Source organism: Trachypithecus francoisi, unplaced genomic scaffold (assembly GCF_009764315.1).
Source record: "Trachypithecus francoisi isolate TF-2019V2 unplaced genomic scaffold, Tfra_2.0 Lachesis_group0, whole genome shotgun sequence".
NCBI lineage: Eukaryota > Metazoa > Chordata > Mammalia > Primates > Cercopithecidae > Trachypithecus > Trachypithecus francoisi.
In genome coordinates, this window is record NW_022681453.1 from 111,268,715 (window position 1) to 111,286,068 (window position 17,354).

The following is a 17,354-nucleotide window of genomic DNA, read 5'->3' on the forward strand; positions in this document are numbered from 1 at the left end:
AGAAACTAATCTCCAATTTGTACCTTTTAATTCTTTTTGATCATGCCTCTCTCCAGGCTGAGCTCAGTAGTTGTGCCTCTTCTCAAACACAATACAAGCCCTGTATGCAGCCAGTGTGTAAACATTGAATGGTTTCTCAACCAGCATGTACTTAATTGATGTAATGGTTTAACTGAATTTTACTATTCCCTGTGAAAAACATGCTTATCATGATGAGCCAACAGTATGCTGAGTTCCCAGGGCTGGTAGACTAGCTTTGTACTGTCTTGCCCTTCTGCTCCTACTAGTCCAAAACTGTGTTTTAAAAGTGTTAGTGTTGTTTTTTGTCCCTATGTATTTATTCCAGTTCTATTTATTATTGAAAGACACTGGACTCTAAATGTTTTGTGGGTATCTTTAAATTCTTGTTTCATATGAATTAAACAAAAACTCAAAATCCATTACAGTATATTATAACTTTTCTTCGTATAAAAGTTACCCGGAACTTACATTGTTAGAATCCAAGAATTCATACTCTAAAAGTTTTGGCTCTAATTTAAAATACTGGTAATCTAATACATTTGTACAGTGTATGCATTAGTCTCAACTAAGATATTTGTGCTGTGACTACATTTCATTTCATGATTTCCTTATTTGACCATTTTTTTTAAATGTAATAATATACAAAATATGTATAGGTCTTGAAAGAGGGACTTCTAACAATTCTTTATAAATTATGCTATAATCTTTCAGACCATATACTGTATAGATTTAAATTTAGGACATTAATAAAAACTATGGTTGTGTTTTATTTCACAACATGTAGAACAAGAGGCACTTACTTCATATCCGTCAGCATTATGGTTTCTGGAAAATGGGTAAAATGCCCCAAGTTGCATCCATCTTCTGCAAAGCTCTTCCGTGGTTTCAGCCACAAATCCACAGATATCTGCTCCAACCTAAATAACAAATATATTTACTATTTATAATATTAAGATTGTCAAATTTGGCTAGAGCATCACACTGTATGCCTCACCTGATTAATGTGCATTATTTACAATTTGTTTTACTCCTTTTACATGCGCTTCCTTAAACCAATTTATTTTCCATTTTTGCTCCCTCCTTGTCTCTAGTTGCATTATTTTACAGGTTTCCTTCATTGTCCCTTTATGCATTTTCTTAGCCTTTTGTATTTATATTTTACTCATTTTTTTATTTTGATGTTCTCATTAATTCATTGTAAAAGATGAAACTATTGTATTAAAATATGTTGCTTCTTAATCTCAAACTAACTTTCTTTGATCTGATTTTTCTTATAGTATAATATGTAACTGTAGGAATAAAATAATAACAAACTGTGACCATGTGTTCATGTTGAGCTTTGAAATTAATTATTCCAAATAAAATTGAGCTTTGCACAATGTGTACCCATATAAGACCTCATTATCCGTATTCAAGGACTCTCCAGAAAATATTATCCTGAATTTAGTGTTTACCGTTTACCAACATTTCTTTACTTTTTCCGTGTAAGTATATATGTATCTATAAACAATATATAGCATTGTTTTGCATGCTTTCTTAACTGTATAAATGACATGTTGTGTGCATTGTAATGTAATTTCCTTTTTGTGTGAGATTCAATTATATTAATGTTGCTCTAGTTCTCCAATGTATGGGTACTCATGACTATAAAAATTCTTCCGTGAAATTTATATATAGGCTGAACATTCCTAATCCAGAAATTCAAAATATGAAATGCTTAAAAAAAAAAAAAATTTGAGTGCCAACATAATGCCAGAAGTGGAAAGTTCCATACCTGACCTCAAATGACAGGTTGCAGTCAAAACTGTTTCCTCAACAAAATCATATAAAATTGCCTTCAAACTATGTGTGTAAGGTGTATACGAACCATAAATTTGCTCCTTTAAGACATTTTGTTGCATATATGTAAACACTAAATTATCTGAAAATACCTGAAATCTGAAACCTTTCTGGTCCCACACATTTTGGATAGGGGGTACTCACCCTGTATAGATATCCTTGTGAATATGTAAAAAATGTATTCTTACTCTATGGTGTACATACACAGGATTATTTTTCTTTTTTATTTATAATGTGAATTGTATAATCAGAACTCTTTGTAATCATTTGCAAGCACTATAATAGCACATGAAGGTTCCCCTTATTCATTTTCTTGCCAATTCTTGATATTTTTCAGACAAATTTTTATCATCTTTCTTCATAAAATATATCTCACCATGGTTTTTACTTGCATTTCTCTGATTACAGGAAAGTTGAGGACTTTTTCATATTTTTATTGGGTCCCGATAGAATCCTCTTTCTGTAGAATTGCCTGTTTATATCTTTTACTTCTTTTCTATTGTTCTTAATTTTTATAGATTTAAGGTAGGCACTTCAAATTGAATATCATTTATCGACTATGTGAATTGAAAATAACATTTCGTGGTGAGTTGCTCTAATTTTTAACTTTTCAAATGGTCTTTTGATGAACAGAAGTTTTCATTTTGCTGTAGTCAAATTTATACGTGTTTCCCTTAAGATTTGTTCTCCTTAAGTAATTAAGTAATTAAGTATTCTGCTTAAGTAATTATTTCTCCAATCTGATGTCATAAATTTATCCTTTTATATTTTCTTCTGAAATGGATAAAGTTTATTTTACACACATAGGTCCCTTAATCTATCTGGAACTGTTTATTGTGCACGGTGTGAGAAATTGACACATTTTATATTGTTTCTTAAATACTGAGTTAATAGTCCATGTAAATAGTTTCCTTCAGTGTTGCCATTTAACAAATTATATATGCATGGGACTGTGTCTTATATTGCCATGTTAATCTATTTGCATATCCACAGTCCAGTATCATTGTGTTAATAACTGTAACTTTATCTGGTTAGAACTAATCCTCATTCTTTTTCTCTACTTCTTTAAAATGTATTGTTTTGCACATGAAGTTTAGAGTCACCTTTTACGTTTCCCAAATTCCCTGTTATTGTTTAATTGGAATTCCACAAAATCTTGATAACATTTTATAGAGAATGCCTATTCCTAATATATTGAGTTTTCTTATTATTAAACACGGTATATATTTAATTTACTTAGCTATCACTTATATTTTCTCAAAAAGTCCTACATTTAGTTTTAATATTGACTGTTGGTTATGGTTTATTAATTGGTTGTTATAATAAATGACACCTTATAATAAAATACATTTGAATATTGCTTGTTTTTCCTTCCTTTTTAACAAATATGCTATAACTTAGTCTATTTTATTAAAAGTTTTGAAGAACCACCTTTGTATTTTAAAATTTTTCCTCTAGAGATTTTGCTTACATTGCCTTAATTTTATCTCTCAGCTTAATTACTTATATCTTTCTTTAGGTTTATTGTTTTTCTTTTTCCACTTTTTAAATTCATGCACTTCACTCACTGTTCAGCGTTTCTTTCTAAGTATTTAAATCAGTGGGTTTTTCTTTAAATACTAACAGCTGAAATTTCCCAAGATTTAATTAGTAAAATTGTTAAAAGTTAATTTTCTAAGGTTTTTTTTTTTCAATTCTATTCAGTTTATCTTTGGCTCATGCATGAATTTGATAACATGTTTTTCATTTTTTTTTTTCAGATAGGGTCTCAAAAATGTGAGTCTCAATCTTGGCTCTGTGCAACCTCCACCTCCCAGGTTCAAATGGTTCTCCTGTCTCAGCTTCCTGAGTAGCTAGAACTACAGGTGCCTGCCATCATGCCCAACTTTTTGTATTTTTGGTAGAGACAGGTTTTCACCATATTTGCCAGGCTGGTCTCACACTCCTGACCTCAAGTAATCCACCTCCCTCAGCTTCCCAAAGTGCTGGATTATAGAAGTGAGCCACCTTGTCCAGCCTATTTTTCAATTTTCAAACACAAGATTGTGTGTGGGGGGTGTTACTTTTATTTATTGGGTTTTTGGTGTTTGTTTTATTTGCGCATGTGAACAAAAACAAATCACTACAGTTTTATAATACTTTCTACGTTACTTTTGTTATGTAGTGTCTCTCTTTAGTCTTGAATATCAACAATGGACACTACTTTTTTTTGTTTGATAGAGTTAGACTTCTCAGATATTTTATGTTCACAATTTCTAGTACACATTTTCTCCACTTTTGAAATTTTAAACATTTTTTTCTGTTCTTATGTTTTTTATTCTAAACAAAAGATTATCTCTTAAAAATCTAAACTGGTAATCTAGTATTTTAAATAGACTCAGACTTCTGACATTTATTTTTATAACCAATATATTTGAACTTTTCTTCACCATCTTATTTTTTTCTTTATATCTTTTATATAAGCTTTTCTATACTGTGTTTATATTTATATTTGTTTTCCTCAATTATCTTGGTTTCACTGAATTTTATTAGTACTACATTCTCACTTTAATGGTATGAAAATTATAGATGCCATCTGTATTCTTATTTTCTTCATAAACTCAATAAAAATAAAAAGCTGAATTATTTCTGTAATATGCCTTTTTATCATTTCACTAAAATTCATTAAGATTACATTAAAAATTAATACAATTGTTGCTTTTGTAACTCTGTATGAAACTGTCTTACCAAAGGTATTCCAAACAAACTGAACTCCAGCATTCCAGTTATAGACCATTCCATTTGTTCCCATGAAGCAGTATTGTCTCCTAACCAATGTGCAGCATGTCTTCCAGATCCAGCAAATGTTGAGCGGGTAAGAATGAAACCTCTCTTATTAGGGAAAACTTTTTGTACAGCTCTAAAAATAAAACCAAATTAATTAATAAAAATTATTTTAAAAAATAAAGTTGGCATTTAAATTATAAAATTTCATAATTCCAAGCCATGTGATATAGTTTGGCTGTGTCCCCACCCAAATCTCATCTTGAATTGTAATTTCCACAATTCCTACACGTTGTGGGAGAAACCTGATGGGAGATGATTGCATTATGGGTGCAGGTCTTTCCTGCACTGTTCTTGTGATAGTTAATGAGTCTCATGAGATCTGATGATTTTAAAGAAATGGGAGTTTCCCTGCACAAACTCTCTTTGACTGCTGCCATCCACCTAAGATGTTACTTGCTCCTCCTTGTCTTCTGCCACGATTGTGAGGCCCCCCTACCATCTGGATCTGTAAGTCCAGTAAATCTTCTTTTGTAAATTGCCCAGTCTCAGGTATGCCTGACCAGCGGCATGAAAATGGACTAATGCATTATGTCATAATATTTATAATAATTATGTCAAAATTGCATATCAATTTTGTATGTCACTACTAATATTTACTTATTTAAATATATTCTGGTAAAATATAGTGAAAGGGAATTTTTAGAAATCACTAAATTTTGAATGAGTCCAATCATCCTTTACCAAATTAAATAAACAGGTGCATTTGGTATCCACTCAGCATTTGTTTTTGAAATATATGATTTTAACTAATTGAATTCCCTTATAAATAGAAAATATTATACCTGAATTTGAACCCAATGCACTTTTTGTAGTGTGGTGACTCCAATTATATATTCATTTCTACATCTTCAAATATTAGTAGGCAAGTTAGGGATAAAAAGTATTTAAGAGGGTTTTCTTTGTTTGTTTGTTTCTAGAAGTTAACCACTGTCCACAACTACAAGCATCACTCATGTTACCCAACTATTATTTATAACGTTTTCATAATTGGAAGCAATTAGGAAATGAGTAACTGTATTTCAAGTGCTTTTCCATGTTATAATCTTTATTATATTGAAACATAGCCTATTTTTTCTTTCCTAGGATATACTAAGTTAAACATTGCTACATGTAATATTCTATTGAGTTTACAAAGTAAATTAACACCATGAAGACAGTGTTTAAGAGTTTGGGTATCAGTATGATTTAGGACCAGAAAAATATAAATTTGAATAAACACTCAATCACAGCTGTTTAATTATGAGAAAATCATAAGTATATTGAGAGCAGTATAGGGTTTGTTGACTCTAATACCACAGGACCATAAACGATGCTTGAAAATTAGCAGATAATGAACATATTAGTGTTTTCTTCTTTTGTTTAGTATCATATTTTATAAAAAATGTACAGAACATTACTTAGAAGGATATTAATTAGAAAACTATGTTTTAATTAAATCCTTCTTTTTGAAAAATAGTTAAAGACCTGTTCCTGGGGCAATATTTTCCCAGGTCAATTGTGAGATTCAAGCTTAAAACACAGTTATATTCAGAAATGATAAAATTTTGAAGGATACAAGGATATTTAATATAGGAGTTAAAATAAAGGGTCTCAGTTCAATATATACATAAATATATATTTTATAAATAGTCATTCTTCTTCTTCTTTTTTTTTTTTTTTTTCTGGAGACTGAGTCTAGCTCTGTCGCCCAGGTTGGAGTGCAGTGGCACCATTTCGGCTCGCTGCAACCTCCGCCTCCTGGGTTCAAGCTATTCTTCTGCCTCAGTCTCCCAAGTAACTGGGAATACAGGAGCCCGGCACCTCTCCCAGGTAGATTTATATTTTTAGTAGAGATGGGGTTTTACCATGTTGGCCAGACTGTTCTCAAACTTGTGACTTCAGGTGCTCTGCCTACCTCGGCCTCCCAGTGTGCTGGGGTTACAGGCGTGAGCCCCCGCACCCAGCCTACCACTTCATTCTTAATAAATGAGTCCCGAATTCATGAATATTAGTAAGAGAACTGATATTTTGAATGCCATAACGTTTCAGCAGGCATAAAATGTTGTCTTTCTTTTTCATAACTTTACTATTTCCCAACTATTAATACACTGATAAACTATCAAAAACTTTTTTAAAAAATAAATATGAAAGAATTCTTTGAATGCAATTTCACTTACTGCTCTGTGGCTATAGCCATGCTGTATCCATAGAGGCTATGAACATCATACTGTTTCCCCCAGTTCTGCACAGCATCCATGCAAATTGTTTTGGAATACATGAGTTTGTCAAGAATATCTTTGAGAAAATACATAAGAAACATTTCTCATATTTTTCCATTATAAACGTTATAATATATATTTTCCAACATAAATGTTATATCCCATTTCATTTGTGCTACGAAATTCCATATTTGGTAGAAAATGATGACAAAGGACAATTCAGTTAAACCTAAACTAAGTTCCAATTAGGTCCTCATCTTTCCCTCTTGCTAAACTTGGATTAACTATTAGATTTATATTTACATTGGTAAATACTCTGTTTTCCAACTTCAGTAACAATATTGTTAAAGTCTATTTAACAATATAGAAATATACCTACACCCAACTATATTGTACATCATATATTTATGGACCCATTTTAAAGCCTTATAATAGATTAGTCTATTTTAATACAATCTTAGGCAGAAAATATTTGGCTGAAGAAAAAATAAACAAGTTGATTTTATGGTTTTAAAACTATACCAAAAATTGTAATTTAGAAATATATGTTAGAAATTACCAGTAAAACAGAAAATTATTCTCAATTAAAGCAGTAATTAGATAACCAAATAAATTTTACCAGGAGTAAAAGGTGGATAATTCAATTTGTCGGCATTGCATCCTTTTGTTGAACCTTGAACAAAGCTGGAAACTTCATTCATGTCCTGAATGGATACAAAATGAAGAACTGCAGATTTTACATAATTATAAATCCTATTAGCAGAAACTCTCTAGTTCTTTGAAAATGTTTTATATAAGATAACCATAATGCTCATTAATTCCTAGAAGATAAATATAAGCTACCAACCTAAAAATAAACAGAATGTCTATATCAGATAAGTATCTTAGGATAGAGAGATTTTAAACAATCAAAATGTAGTTCATGTATCTAGTTGTGATTTTATATATATATATATGTATATATATATATGACATTACTTATAAGTATTAAATCATTTCCAAATAGCTGTTAGTCTTCTCATTATGAGTCCATTATTATACATATTCTTTGCATATCCATTGATTCAATGTATTTTGTTTCATTTAACCTTTATCTAGTTTCTATGATGTGCTAAGCACATTGCTAGCAGGAAAATTTGCCTACCAACAGCTCTTATACACTCATAAAAGAATGAAAGTTTTAAAAAGGCAAATAGACTTTAGTATTTTAATTAAAATAGTTACGGCTTCACAGAATCTCTGAAACACTCAGGGAAACCTAGGTCAGCACGATCACACTCTGAGAACCAAGACCTAAATAGTTCTTGCAGAAATAGTGGTGGAATATTATGTTCACGGATTTTCTAGCCATTTTAACACAGGCCCCAGTCTTGTCCCACTACCTACTAGCTGTGTGACCATAAACCAGTTAAGTCTTTGCACTAAAAAAGATAAATTTTATAAAATCATATATTACCAAACATATACTCAAGAAATATGTGTTTTGTATTTCTTCTCTGCAAAATGTGTCGAGGACTTCTATAAGCCTTGTTTTTCACATATCTATAATAAATTGTCTCCTTTCATATAAAGGCATCACATTCAGTCACATCCTTGTCTCTGTGGTAATTTTACTTCCCTCAGAAAAAGTAGATTTTCTTAATTACATTTCCTTTTCCCCATCTACGTCATGCCCATATTTTAAGACTCACTGCTTTTCACCTTTTTGAATCCTTCCTCTCTTATTTCAGCTTTCAATCCTCCCTTTAACCTTAACACTCCTATATTAACTTTGCAATCGTTAAACCTATCTTTTATACTGCTTTCTGAGACTCCCCAAATAGATAATATTTATCAACAGATGATCAACAGATTAGAAAAGATCTGAGACTGATGATGTCACTTAAATAAAATAATTTTTAAAATGTAATGGTGAATCATTTGTATTATAGTTAGACATTTCTTTCATAAAATTATAACTACAACTAGACTTATTTGGTTTGCAAAAGCTTCCCTAAATATTGAGTCCTTCTGACTGAAGCCCACTCAATGTGATTATTCATCTCTGTTATTCTCAAAATATTCTCATAAAAGTGTCTAGACTGTGGATATAAAAAGAAGCTAAGGAAATTTGATACATGGAATTGAAATGATAAATTAATGGTGCTCAAGGGAAAAAAGAATAGACTTGTTATCATGACAGATTTAAACGGTATATATTTCCACTTCCCAAATGTTTTCAGAGTAAGCAGAAATGAGAGAAATTAATATAGTTATTCCGAAGTACAAAAATACCTAAAGCTACATTGAGTTATTTTTTTGAAATTGTCTGGAATGTTATATTCAATTTTGTTTCCTATGTCCAGTAGAAATTAATAATGGTATATACAGCAAATAAGTGTAGGTAAACTACATTTTTCTTCATGATTCCATCAATAAAATTCAAGTTGTAAAAAACTGCTGCTGAAATGTATAATTTGGGAATAGTGAGCTGCATTATTTTAAATTTTAAGAGAGTCCTTTTCTAAACAATTTTAACATCTGGGTATATAGTATAGTTGAGGAATTACAAGGGCAAAACACTCAACTATGATATTAATATCCTTTCTATTTGAGTTACATATGTGTACATTTGCCATAAATTTCACAAAATTTTTCATCACTGAAAGTAAACATTATTATGTAATTTCAGGATGAACAAATTTTTTTAGAAAAAAAATTAATTGGTTTTACTGAAAAAAATTGACAAAAATATTTAAAAGTTCTATTTTATGACCATTTTAACATGATTGAATCAGAATGTGATTATTTTGCCAACTCACAATAAAAGGGAAAATAGTTTTTTGAATCAATTATATAAATTTTTAACCTACTGAGTCAAAAAAATAACATTTTTCATAATTTTAACCATATTTTACATAAAACATGCCATTTAATATTTTAGTAACCTTCCTTAAATATGTCTAAAGTATGTCTATATAGCAAGACTGTATTAAATTACACTTAGTACACATATTTTAAAACAATTTATCTATTGTAGTATATTTTTAAGTGGCATTTTGAAAATTATAAAAGCATTTTAATTCTCTAACTTATCCAAATGATTTAAGTGAAACTATAGTTATTTAATATTAGATACCAGTGCATTAAATTAAGATTTTTAATATTACAACTAGTAGATTTGGAACATTGTAGTCATGAGGCAAAAGCCTCAGTGGACTGACAGTAATAAACACATCTAAAGTTATGTAGGTGTCATTCAAATCATCTTAAATCTATTAAAAACTATTTTTTGAGGCTGAGGCGTTACCTACCAGCTTGACCAACATGGTAAAACCTCGTCTCTACTAAAAATACAAAAATTAGCCAGTCGTGGTGAAGTGCGCCTGTAATCCCAGCTCCTCGGGAGGCTGAGGCAGGGAGAATCTTTTGAACCCAGGGGACGGAGGTTGTAGTGAGCCAAGATAGTACCACTGCACTACAGCCTGGGTGACAGAGCAAGACTGAGTCTCAAAAAAAAACAAAAACAAAAAAGACTGTCAACTTTGTTTCCGAGAATGTACCTCAAACTTCTTTAAAATTGCTTGAAAATTGTGATAGTGTTCTGATGGCATTTTATATGCACATTTAAACTAAATCTAGATAAATATAGCCCTGTTTTTAAAAAAAAATTGTAAAAGAATTTCATTTTTATAAGAATCACGTGAAATGGAGAAAGAATATAACCAAATACGCTTCTAGCTATTTGGATATATAAAATTATTTGGACATATCTTCTTAATAAAATTTATGTTTCCAAATACCATGCATTAAATTATTCAGTTTTTCATTGAATAATTTTGCTTATTAGATTTTTAAGAATAGAACCAAAATAACAACATGATATCAAAATGTTCATATGTATTCAAAAAATGGAAATGGTATTTTAATTTTTAAAATATTGACTAACACTTCTGTTTTGAAATCATAGCTTTGGTCTTAATTATACTAAGTACAGTAGGCTTTTGTTTCTCAGCTGTTAGGGGATTATCTCTCATAAAAAAGAGAATTCAAATTTATTATATTTTATACACAAAAACTATATTTCAATGACAATTAAGCTCACATCATTTCCCAAAGTGATTTTAATATTTAAACTTAAAATTCACGAATATTAGCATGGAACTAAACTACAAATCTAGTAAATTATAAAACTATTTTTATACTTGACATAAATCTAAAACTTTATCAGTTGAACAAACAACTTGTTTTAGCTGGATCAGAAACAATAATCCAAAGAAAGTAAAATAATTAGATAAACCACTTAGCAGTGTGATATGGCAGTATTTAAGTAATAGCTAGAAGTAAAATATCCACTGTTTATCCATGATATATATTAGTTCGCTGAATTTCATTGATCTTTGAAATTGTACTGCTTTTTATGTTGTGTTTTTTTGTTTGTTTATTTAAGGCTTAGTTACAATGCTTCTGTATCAGTGTTGGAAATACTCTGCCTTTCTCAGATAACCTTCTCTCCCACACTTTGGAGGTCCATCAGGAATTTCAGTTTTCAACGAATGCAAGAAATGCAATATTCTGTCTTTCTATAACACAGTCAGGCTCTGTCTCACTATTCCTACAATATTATTTATATTTGTAACTTTGCTGTAATCAAAGTGGCTCCTGACTAGGAAAAAAATAAAAGACTTAAGAAACTTTCAGTATCAGTTAAATAATACAAGAACTAGAATTTAAAGTAAAGCTCAAGATAACAGTATTTTTCTTCTTATTCCTACCAATTGCTAGTTATTAGTGGTGTGATATCAGTGATTTTATGTTAAATAACTGAAGGCTTTTCATCTTCTTTTTGTTGCTGTCATCATAGGAGTTCTGAAAATTATGCTAACCCTTTACCCAAATCCATGTTGTCAGCAGAAAACATAATTTTTCCATCTTCGTAGTCCCAACAACATGTCTGATAGATATATGGTGCAAAATAAATATTTGCTAAGTAAATGATTGATCGATTTAATAAATAAGGGAATAATTAGAATAGTGACTGAATCAATAATGAGCACCTAAGGAAAACAGAGATGGTGTGAATCTAAAATACCAAAGAAAATATAGCCATCACTAGTGTGTCCATTATGTATTTTTTCAAAATTATACGCAGTTGTAATTTAGTTTCCATCCCTAGCAGCAGGTCTTCAATAACTACAGATATACAGCTTCATTAAAGAAACTCTTTAACACTTGTATTTTTTTTTTTTTTTTTCTTTTTTGAGACAGAGTTTCACTCTTGTTGCCCAGGGTGGAATGCAGTGGCACCACCTCGCTCACTGCAACCTCCACCTCCCAGGTTCAAGCGATCCTTCTGCCTCAGTCTGCAATGTAGCTGGGATTACAGGCTTGTGCCCCCAAGCCCGGTTAATTTTTGTATTTTTAATGAAGACGGGGTTTCACCATGTTAGTCAGGTTGATCTCGAACTCCTGACCTCAAATGATCTGCCCACCTTAGCCTCCCAAAGTGCTGGGATTACATGCATGAGCCACCACACATGACTGTATTTTTCTTTAATAAGTTTATGAGCAAACTAGCATTCTGTTTGTTGCTTTTTTGAGATACAGTAATACTTAACCTATTGCCAATTTTTATTTGTTCTGTTCCATAGCTTACTAAAGAGAAGTCTCTAAAGGACAGGGGCTTATTCAGATCACATTGCTGCTGTTGCTTGACTGTTAAAAACTTTAATAAATTTTTTGCTAATTGATAAGCAATAGGTTTATCACCAAATCTTATTAACTAATTTTCAGGTAAATTATGACACATAAAGGAACAAAATCTTGGATACAGAAATAAAATTTATTCTATAAAGTGTATTGCTAAAAAAGAAAAACCTTAATTGGCATTTTTTTGTTACTTATGCACATGATGAGTATACCTATATGTTCTAGGAAAAAACATTATAGTAGCTTTAAATTTTATGTTGAATACATCAGAAAAAAATATATTTTGCTGACTTCGTAATTTTTACAGATAAATAATTATACGGTTATTGACCAAAATAATTGGTTTAAAATAGCTACTTACAATCCAAAGTCCATCATATTGCACTTCTTGATGGAAAATACTGCATTCATTTGCCCACCAATCAATGCAGTTTGGATTAGTGAAATCAGGGTATACTGTTAATCCTGGCCATACCTAGAAGAATAGATCATCCACATATATACATGAAAAAAGAGAACAATAAATCAATGGAATTTCGAAGTAAAGAAGTTGAGAATAGTAAAAAAATTAAAGTTATTCTACTTCTTTAGGTATATATGACTCATACATTTTCTAAATTTACAAGAATATCATGACTATTTAAAATGTATTTAAAGAAGAGCAGTAAAAAGAAAGTGAAATATGAAGCGTTTAGAAAGAAAAAATTATCAGAACGTGGCACAAGGCTGCTATTTTGACTCTAAATTTGTTTTTGAGCATCCTGGTAGGATAGCTTAATAAATACACAATAAATATTCTATATAATATATTTTATATCCCATAAAATAAAGCACATTAGCTTATTTCCAAAGGCATATGCCTCCAAGAAATTTTTTAAGTGTCTTTATCTTTATTTTTTATGAATAAACATGAATTTGATACATACTGGGCACTATTTCAAGTACTCTCATAATTACTAACATATAATCTTCATTAGAATTTTTGAAAGGACAAAGCTGGAGGCGTCACGCTACCTGACTTCAAACTATACTACAAGGCTACAGTAACCAAAACAGCATGGTACTGGTACCACAACAGAGATATAGACCAATGGAACAGAACAGAGTCCTCAGAAATAATACCACACATCTACAGCCATCTGATCTTTGACAAACCTGAGAGAAACAAGAAATGGGGAAAGGATTCCCTATTTAATAAATGGTGCTGGGAAAATTGGCTAGCCATAAGTAGAAAGCTGAAACTGGATCCTTTCCTTACCCCTTATACGAAAATTAATTCAAGATGGATCAGAGACTTAAATGTTAGACCTAATACCATAAAAACCCTAGAAGAAAATCTAGGTAGTACCATTCAGGACATAGGCATGGGCAAGGACTTCATGTCTAAAACACCAAAAGCAACGGCAGCAAAAGCCAAAATTGACACATGGGATCTAATTAAACTAAAGAGCTTTTGCACAGCTAAAGAAACTACCATCAGAGTGAACAGGCAACCTACAGAATGGGAGAAAATTTTTGCAACCTACTCATCTGACAAAGGGCTAATATCCAGAATCTACAAAGAACTCAAACAAATATACAAGAAAAAAACAAACAACCCCATCAAAAAGTGGGCAAAGGATATGAACAGACATTTCTCAAAAGAAGACATCCATACAGCCAACAGACACATGAAAAAATGCTCATCATCACTCGCCATCAGAGAAATGCAAATCAAAACCACAATGAGATACCATCTCACACCAGTTAGAATGGCAATCATTAAGAAGTCAGGAAACAACAGGTGTTGGAGAGGATGTGGAGAAATAGGAACACTTTTACACTGTTGGTGGGATTGTAAACTAATTCAACCATTATGGAAAACAGTATGGCGATTCCTCAAGGATCTAGAACTAGATGTACCATATGACCCAGCCATCCCACTACTGGGTATATACCCAAAGGATTATAAATTACTCTACTACAAAGACACATGCACACGTATGTTTATTGCGGCACTATTCACAATAGCAAAGACTTGGAATCAACCCAAATGTCCATCTGTGACAGACTGGATTAAGAAAATGTGGCACATATACACCATGGAATACTATGCAGCCATCAAAAAGGATGAGTTTGCGTCCTTTGTAGGGACATGGATGCAGCTGGAATCCACCATTCTTAGCAAACTATCACAAGAAGAGAAAACCAAACACCGCATGTTCTCACTCATAGGTGGGAACTGAACAATGAGATCACTTGGACTCGGGAAGGGGAACATCACACACTGGGGCCTATCATGGGGAGGGGGGAGGAGGGAGGGATTGCATTGGGGAGTTATACATGATATAAACGTCATGCACATGTACCCTAGAACTTAAAGTATAATAAAAAAAAAAAAAAGAATTTTTGAAAGCAAGTACTATTTTTATCACCACTTACAGATGAGGTAGGTACTATAATTAAAGTCATTTTGCAGATTACAGAAGTAATGCAGAGAAGTTAAGTAAGTTGTTCAAAGTCAAACCACTAATAACAGGTACAGCAGCAATTTAAACTCAAACACTCTTACATCTGAGTCCATGCTGTTACACACTGTGTGTATTATGCTGTCTTTTTCTGATTTATGCTTCTTGAAATTATTTTATATTATTTTACTTATTACTTACAATAATAACATTAGGCAAGCAGAATTTAATTTCAGATAAATTGAGCTAAATTATATTGTTTTGTGTCCAAATTTTTCAAATTGGCTGTCTGATCTGTCCATAAGGAACAAAGCTGGTGTTAACATGTATTATGTGAAATATCAATTAAGGGTAAGAAACTGCGTGAGTTTTCTTTTTTTGCAGAAGGAGTTCATAATTATTTAAAAGATTTACACCAGAAACTTTAAGTTGGATGAATGTGATAAGAACGAAGCTTAAGGTAGAGAGACAGAGCAAGATGGCTGAAAAGAAGCCTCCAATGACCGTTCCCCTGCAGAAGCACCAAATTGAACAACTACTCCCACATACAACAAAGCACCTTCTTAAGAACCAAATTCAGATGAGTGATCACAGTACCTGATTTTAGCATCATATCAAGGGAAGACTCATTGAAGAGGGTAGGAAAGAGAGTCTTGGAATGCACGCACCACCCCTCTCACATTCCCCAACAGTGTCCATGGTGCATGGAGAGAGAATCTGTGCACATTGGGAAGGGACAGCAAAGCGATCGTGGTGTTTTGCATTGGAACTCAGTGTTGGCCTGCCACAGCGGAAAGTACGAAGGGACAGAAATCAGCTGACACCCATAGATGGAGCATTTAGAACAGCCCTAGCCATAGACTATGAGTCTGCAAGAGTCATGGCATTATTGGGCTTTAGGTGCCTCCTAAAGCAGATACAGCTGCAGTTAACAAAGACTTAGATCACAAAACCCAAGTCCCTTAGAATACAAGCCTGTCAATAAGGATGGGCAAAAACAAGCCTACACTGTGAAGACTACAATAAATACCTAACTCTTCAATGCCCAGACAATGACAAACATCCACAAGCATCAAGACCATCCAGGAAAACATGAACTCACAAAATGAACTAAATAAGGTACCAGAGACCAATCCTGGAGGGACAGAGATATGTCAGCTTTCAGACAGAAAATTTTAAATGCTGTTTTGGGGAAATTCAGTGAAATCCAGGATAACATGGAGGAGTTCAGGGTTCTATCAGATAAATTAATGAAAAGATTAAAATAATTTAAAAGAATCAAGCAGAAACTCGAGCTGAAAATTGCAATGGATCTACTGAAGAATGCATCAGTCTTTTAGTAGTAGAATTGATCAAGCAGAAGAAAGAATTAGTGAGCTCGAAGACAAGCTATTTGAAAATACACAGAGGAGACAAAAGAACAAAAGAATAAAGAATAATGAAACAATGCTACAAGATGTAGAAAATAGTATCAAAAGTGCAAATCTGAGTAATTGGCCTTAAAGAGGAAGTAGAGAGAGAGAGGTAGAAAGTATATTAAAAGAGAAAATGATAGGAAACATCCCAAACTTAGAGAAAGATATCAATATTGGAATACAAGAAAGATACAGAACACCAAGAAGATTTAACCCAAAAGAGACTACCTCGAGACATTTAATTAAATTCCCAAAAGTCAAAGATAAAGAAAGAATGCAAAAAGCAGCAGGATAAAGGAGACAAATAACCTACAAAGGAGCTCCAATATATCTGGCAGCAGACTTTTCAGTGTAACTTTACAGGCCAGGAGAGAGAGTTGCATGACATATTTAAAATGCTGTAGGAAAAAAATATATATACTTTTAGCAGAGTATATATATTTTTAAAATATCCAGTGAAAATATCCTTCAAACATGGAAAAGAAATATAGCCTTTCTCAAGCAAAAGCTGAGGGATTTCATCAACACAAGACAAACCCTATAAGATATGCTAAAGAGAATTCTTTTAGTCTGAAAGAAAAGAACGTTAAGGCTGGGCGCGGTGGCTCACGCCTGTAATCTCAGCATTTTGGGAGGCCAAGGCGGGCGGATCACGAGATCAGGAGATCCAGACCATCCTGGCTAACACAATGAAACCCCGTCTCTACTAAAAATACAAAAAAAAAAAAAAAAAAAAAAAAAATTAGCCGGCGTGGTGGCAGGCACCTGTAGTCCCAGCTACTCTGGAGGCTGAGCCAGGAGAATGGGAAAAAAAAAAAAAAAAAAAAGAGGATGTTAAGGACCAAAAAGAAATTATGGTACAAAACTGACTGTGAATAGTAAGTACACAGAAAACACAGAATATTAAAACAATACATTTG

General features: G+C 32.1%; 1 protein-coding gene across 2 annotated transcripts in view; it reads right to left on the minus strand.

Moving 5' to 3' along the window:
* Positions 1–17,354, minus strand: part of SI (sucrase-isomaltase) — a 112,437-nt gene that overhangs the window by 71,641 nt on the left and 23,442 nt on the right. For both annotated transcript variants that reach the window (XM_033211613.1, XM_033211614.1), the window contains exons 13-17: positions 12,934–13,047; positions 7,504–7,588; positions 6,843–6,960; positions 4,588–4,759; positions 822–938 (exon numbers count right to left, since the gene is read on the minus strand). In XM_033211613.1, coding sequence (XP_033067504.1) covers positions 822–938; positions 4,588–4,759; positions 6,843–6,960; positions 7,504–7,588; positions 12,934–13,047 — 606 coding nt within the window. The remainder of the gene's footprint in view (positions 1–821; positions 939–4,587; positions 4,760–6,842; positions 6,961–7,503; positions 7,589–12,933; positions 13,048–17,354) is intronic.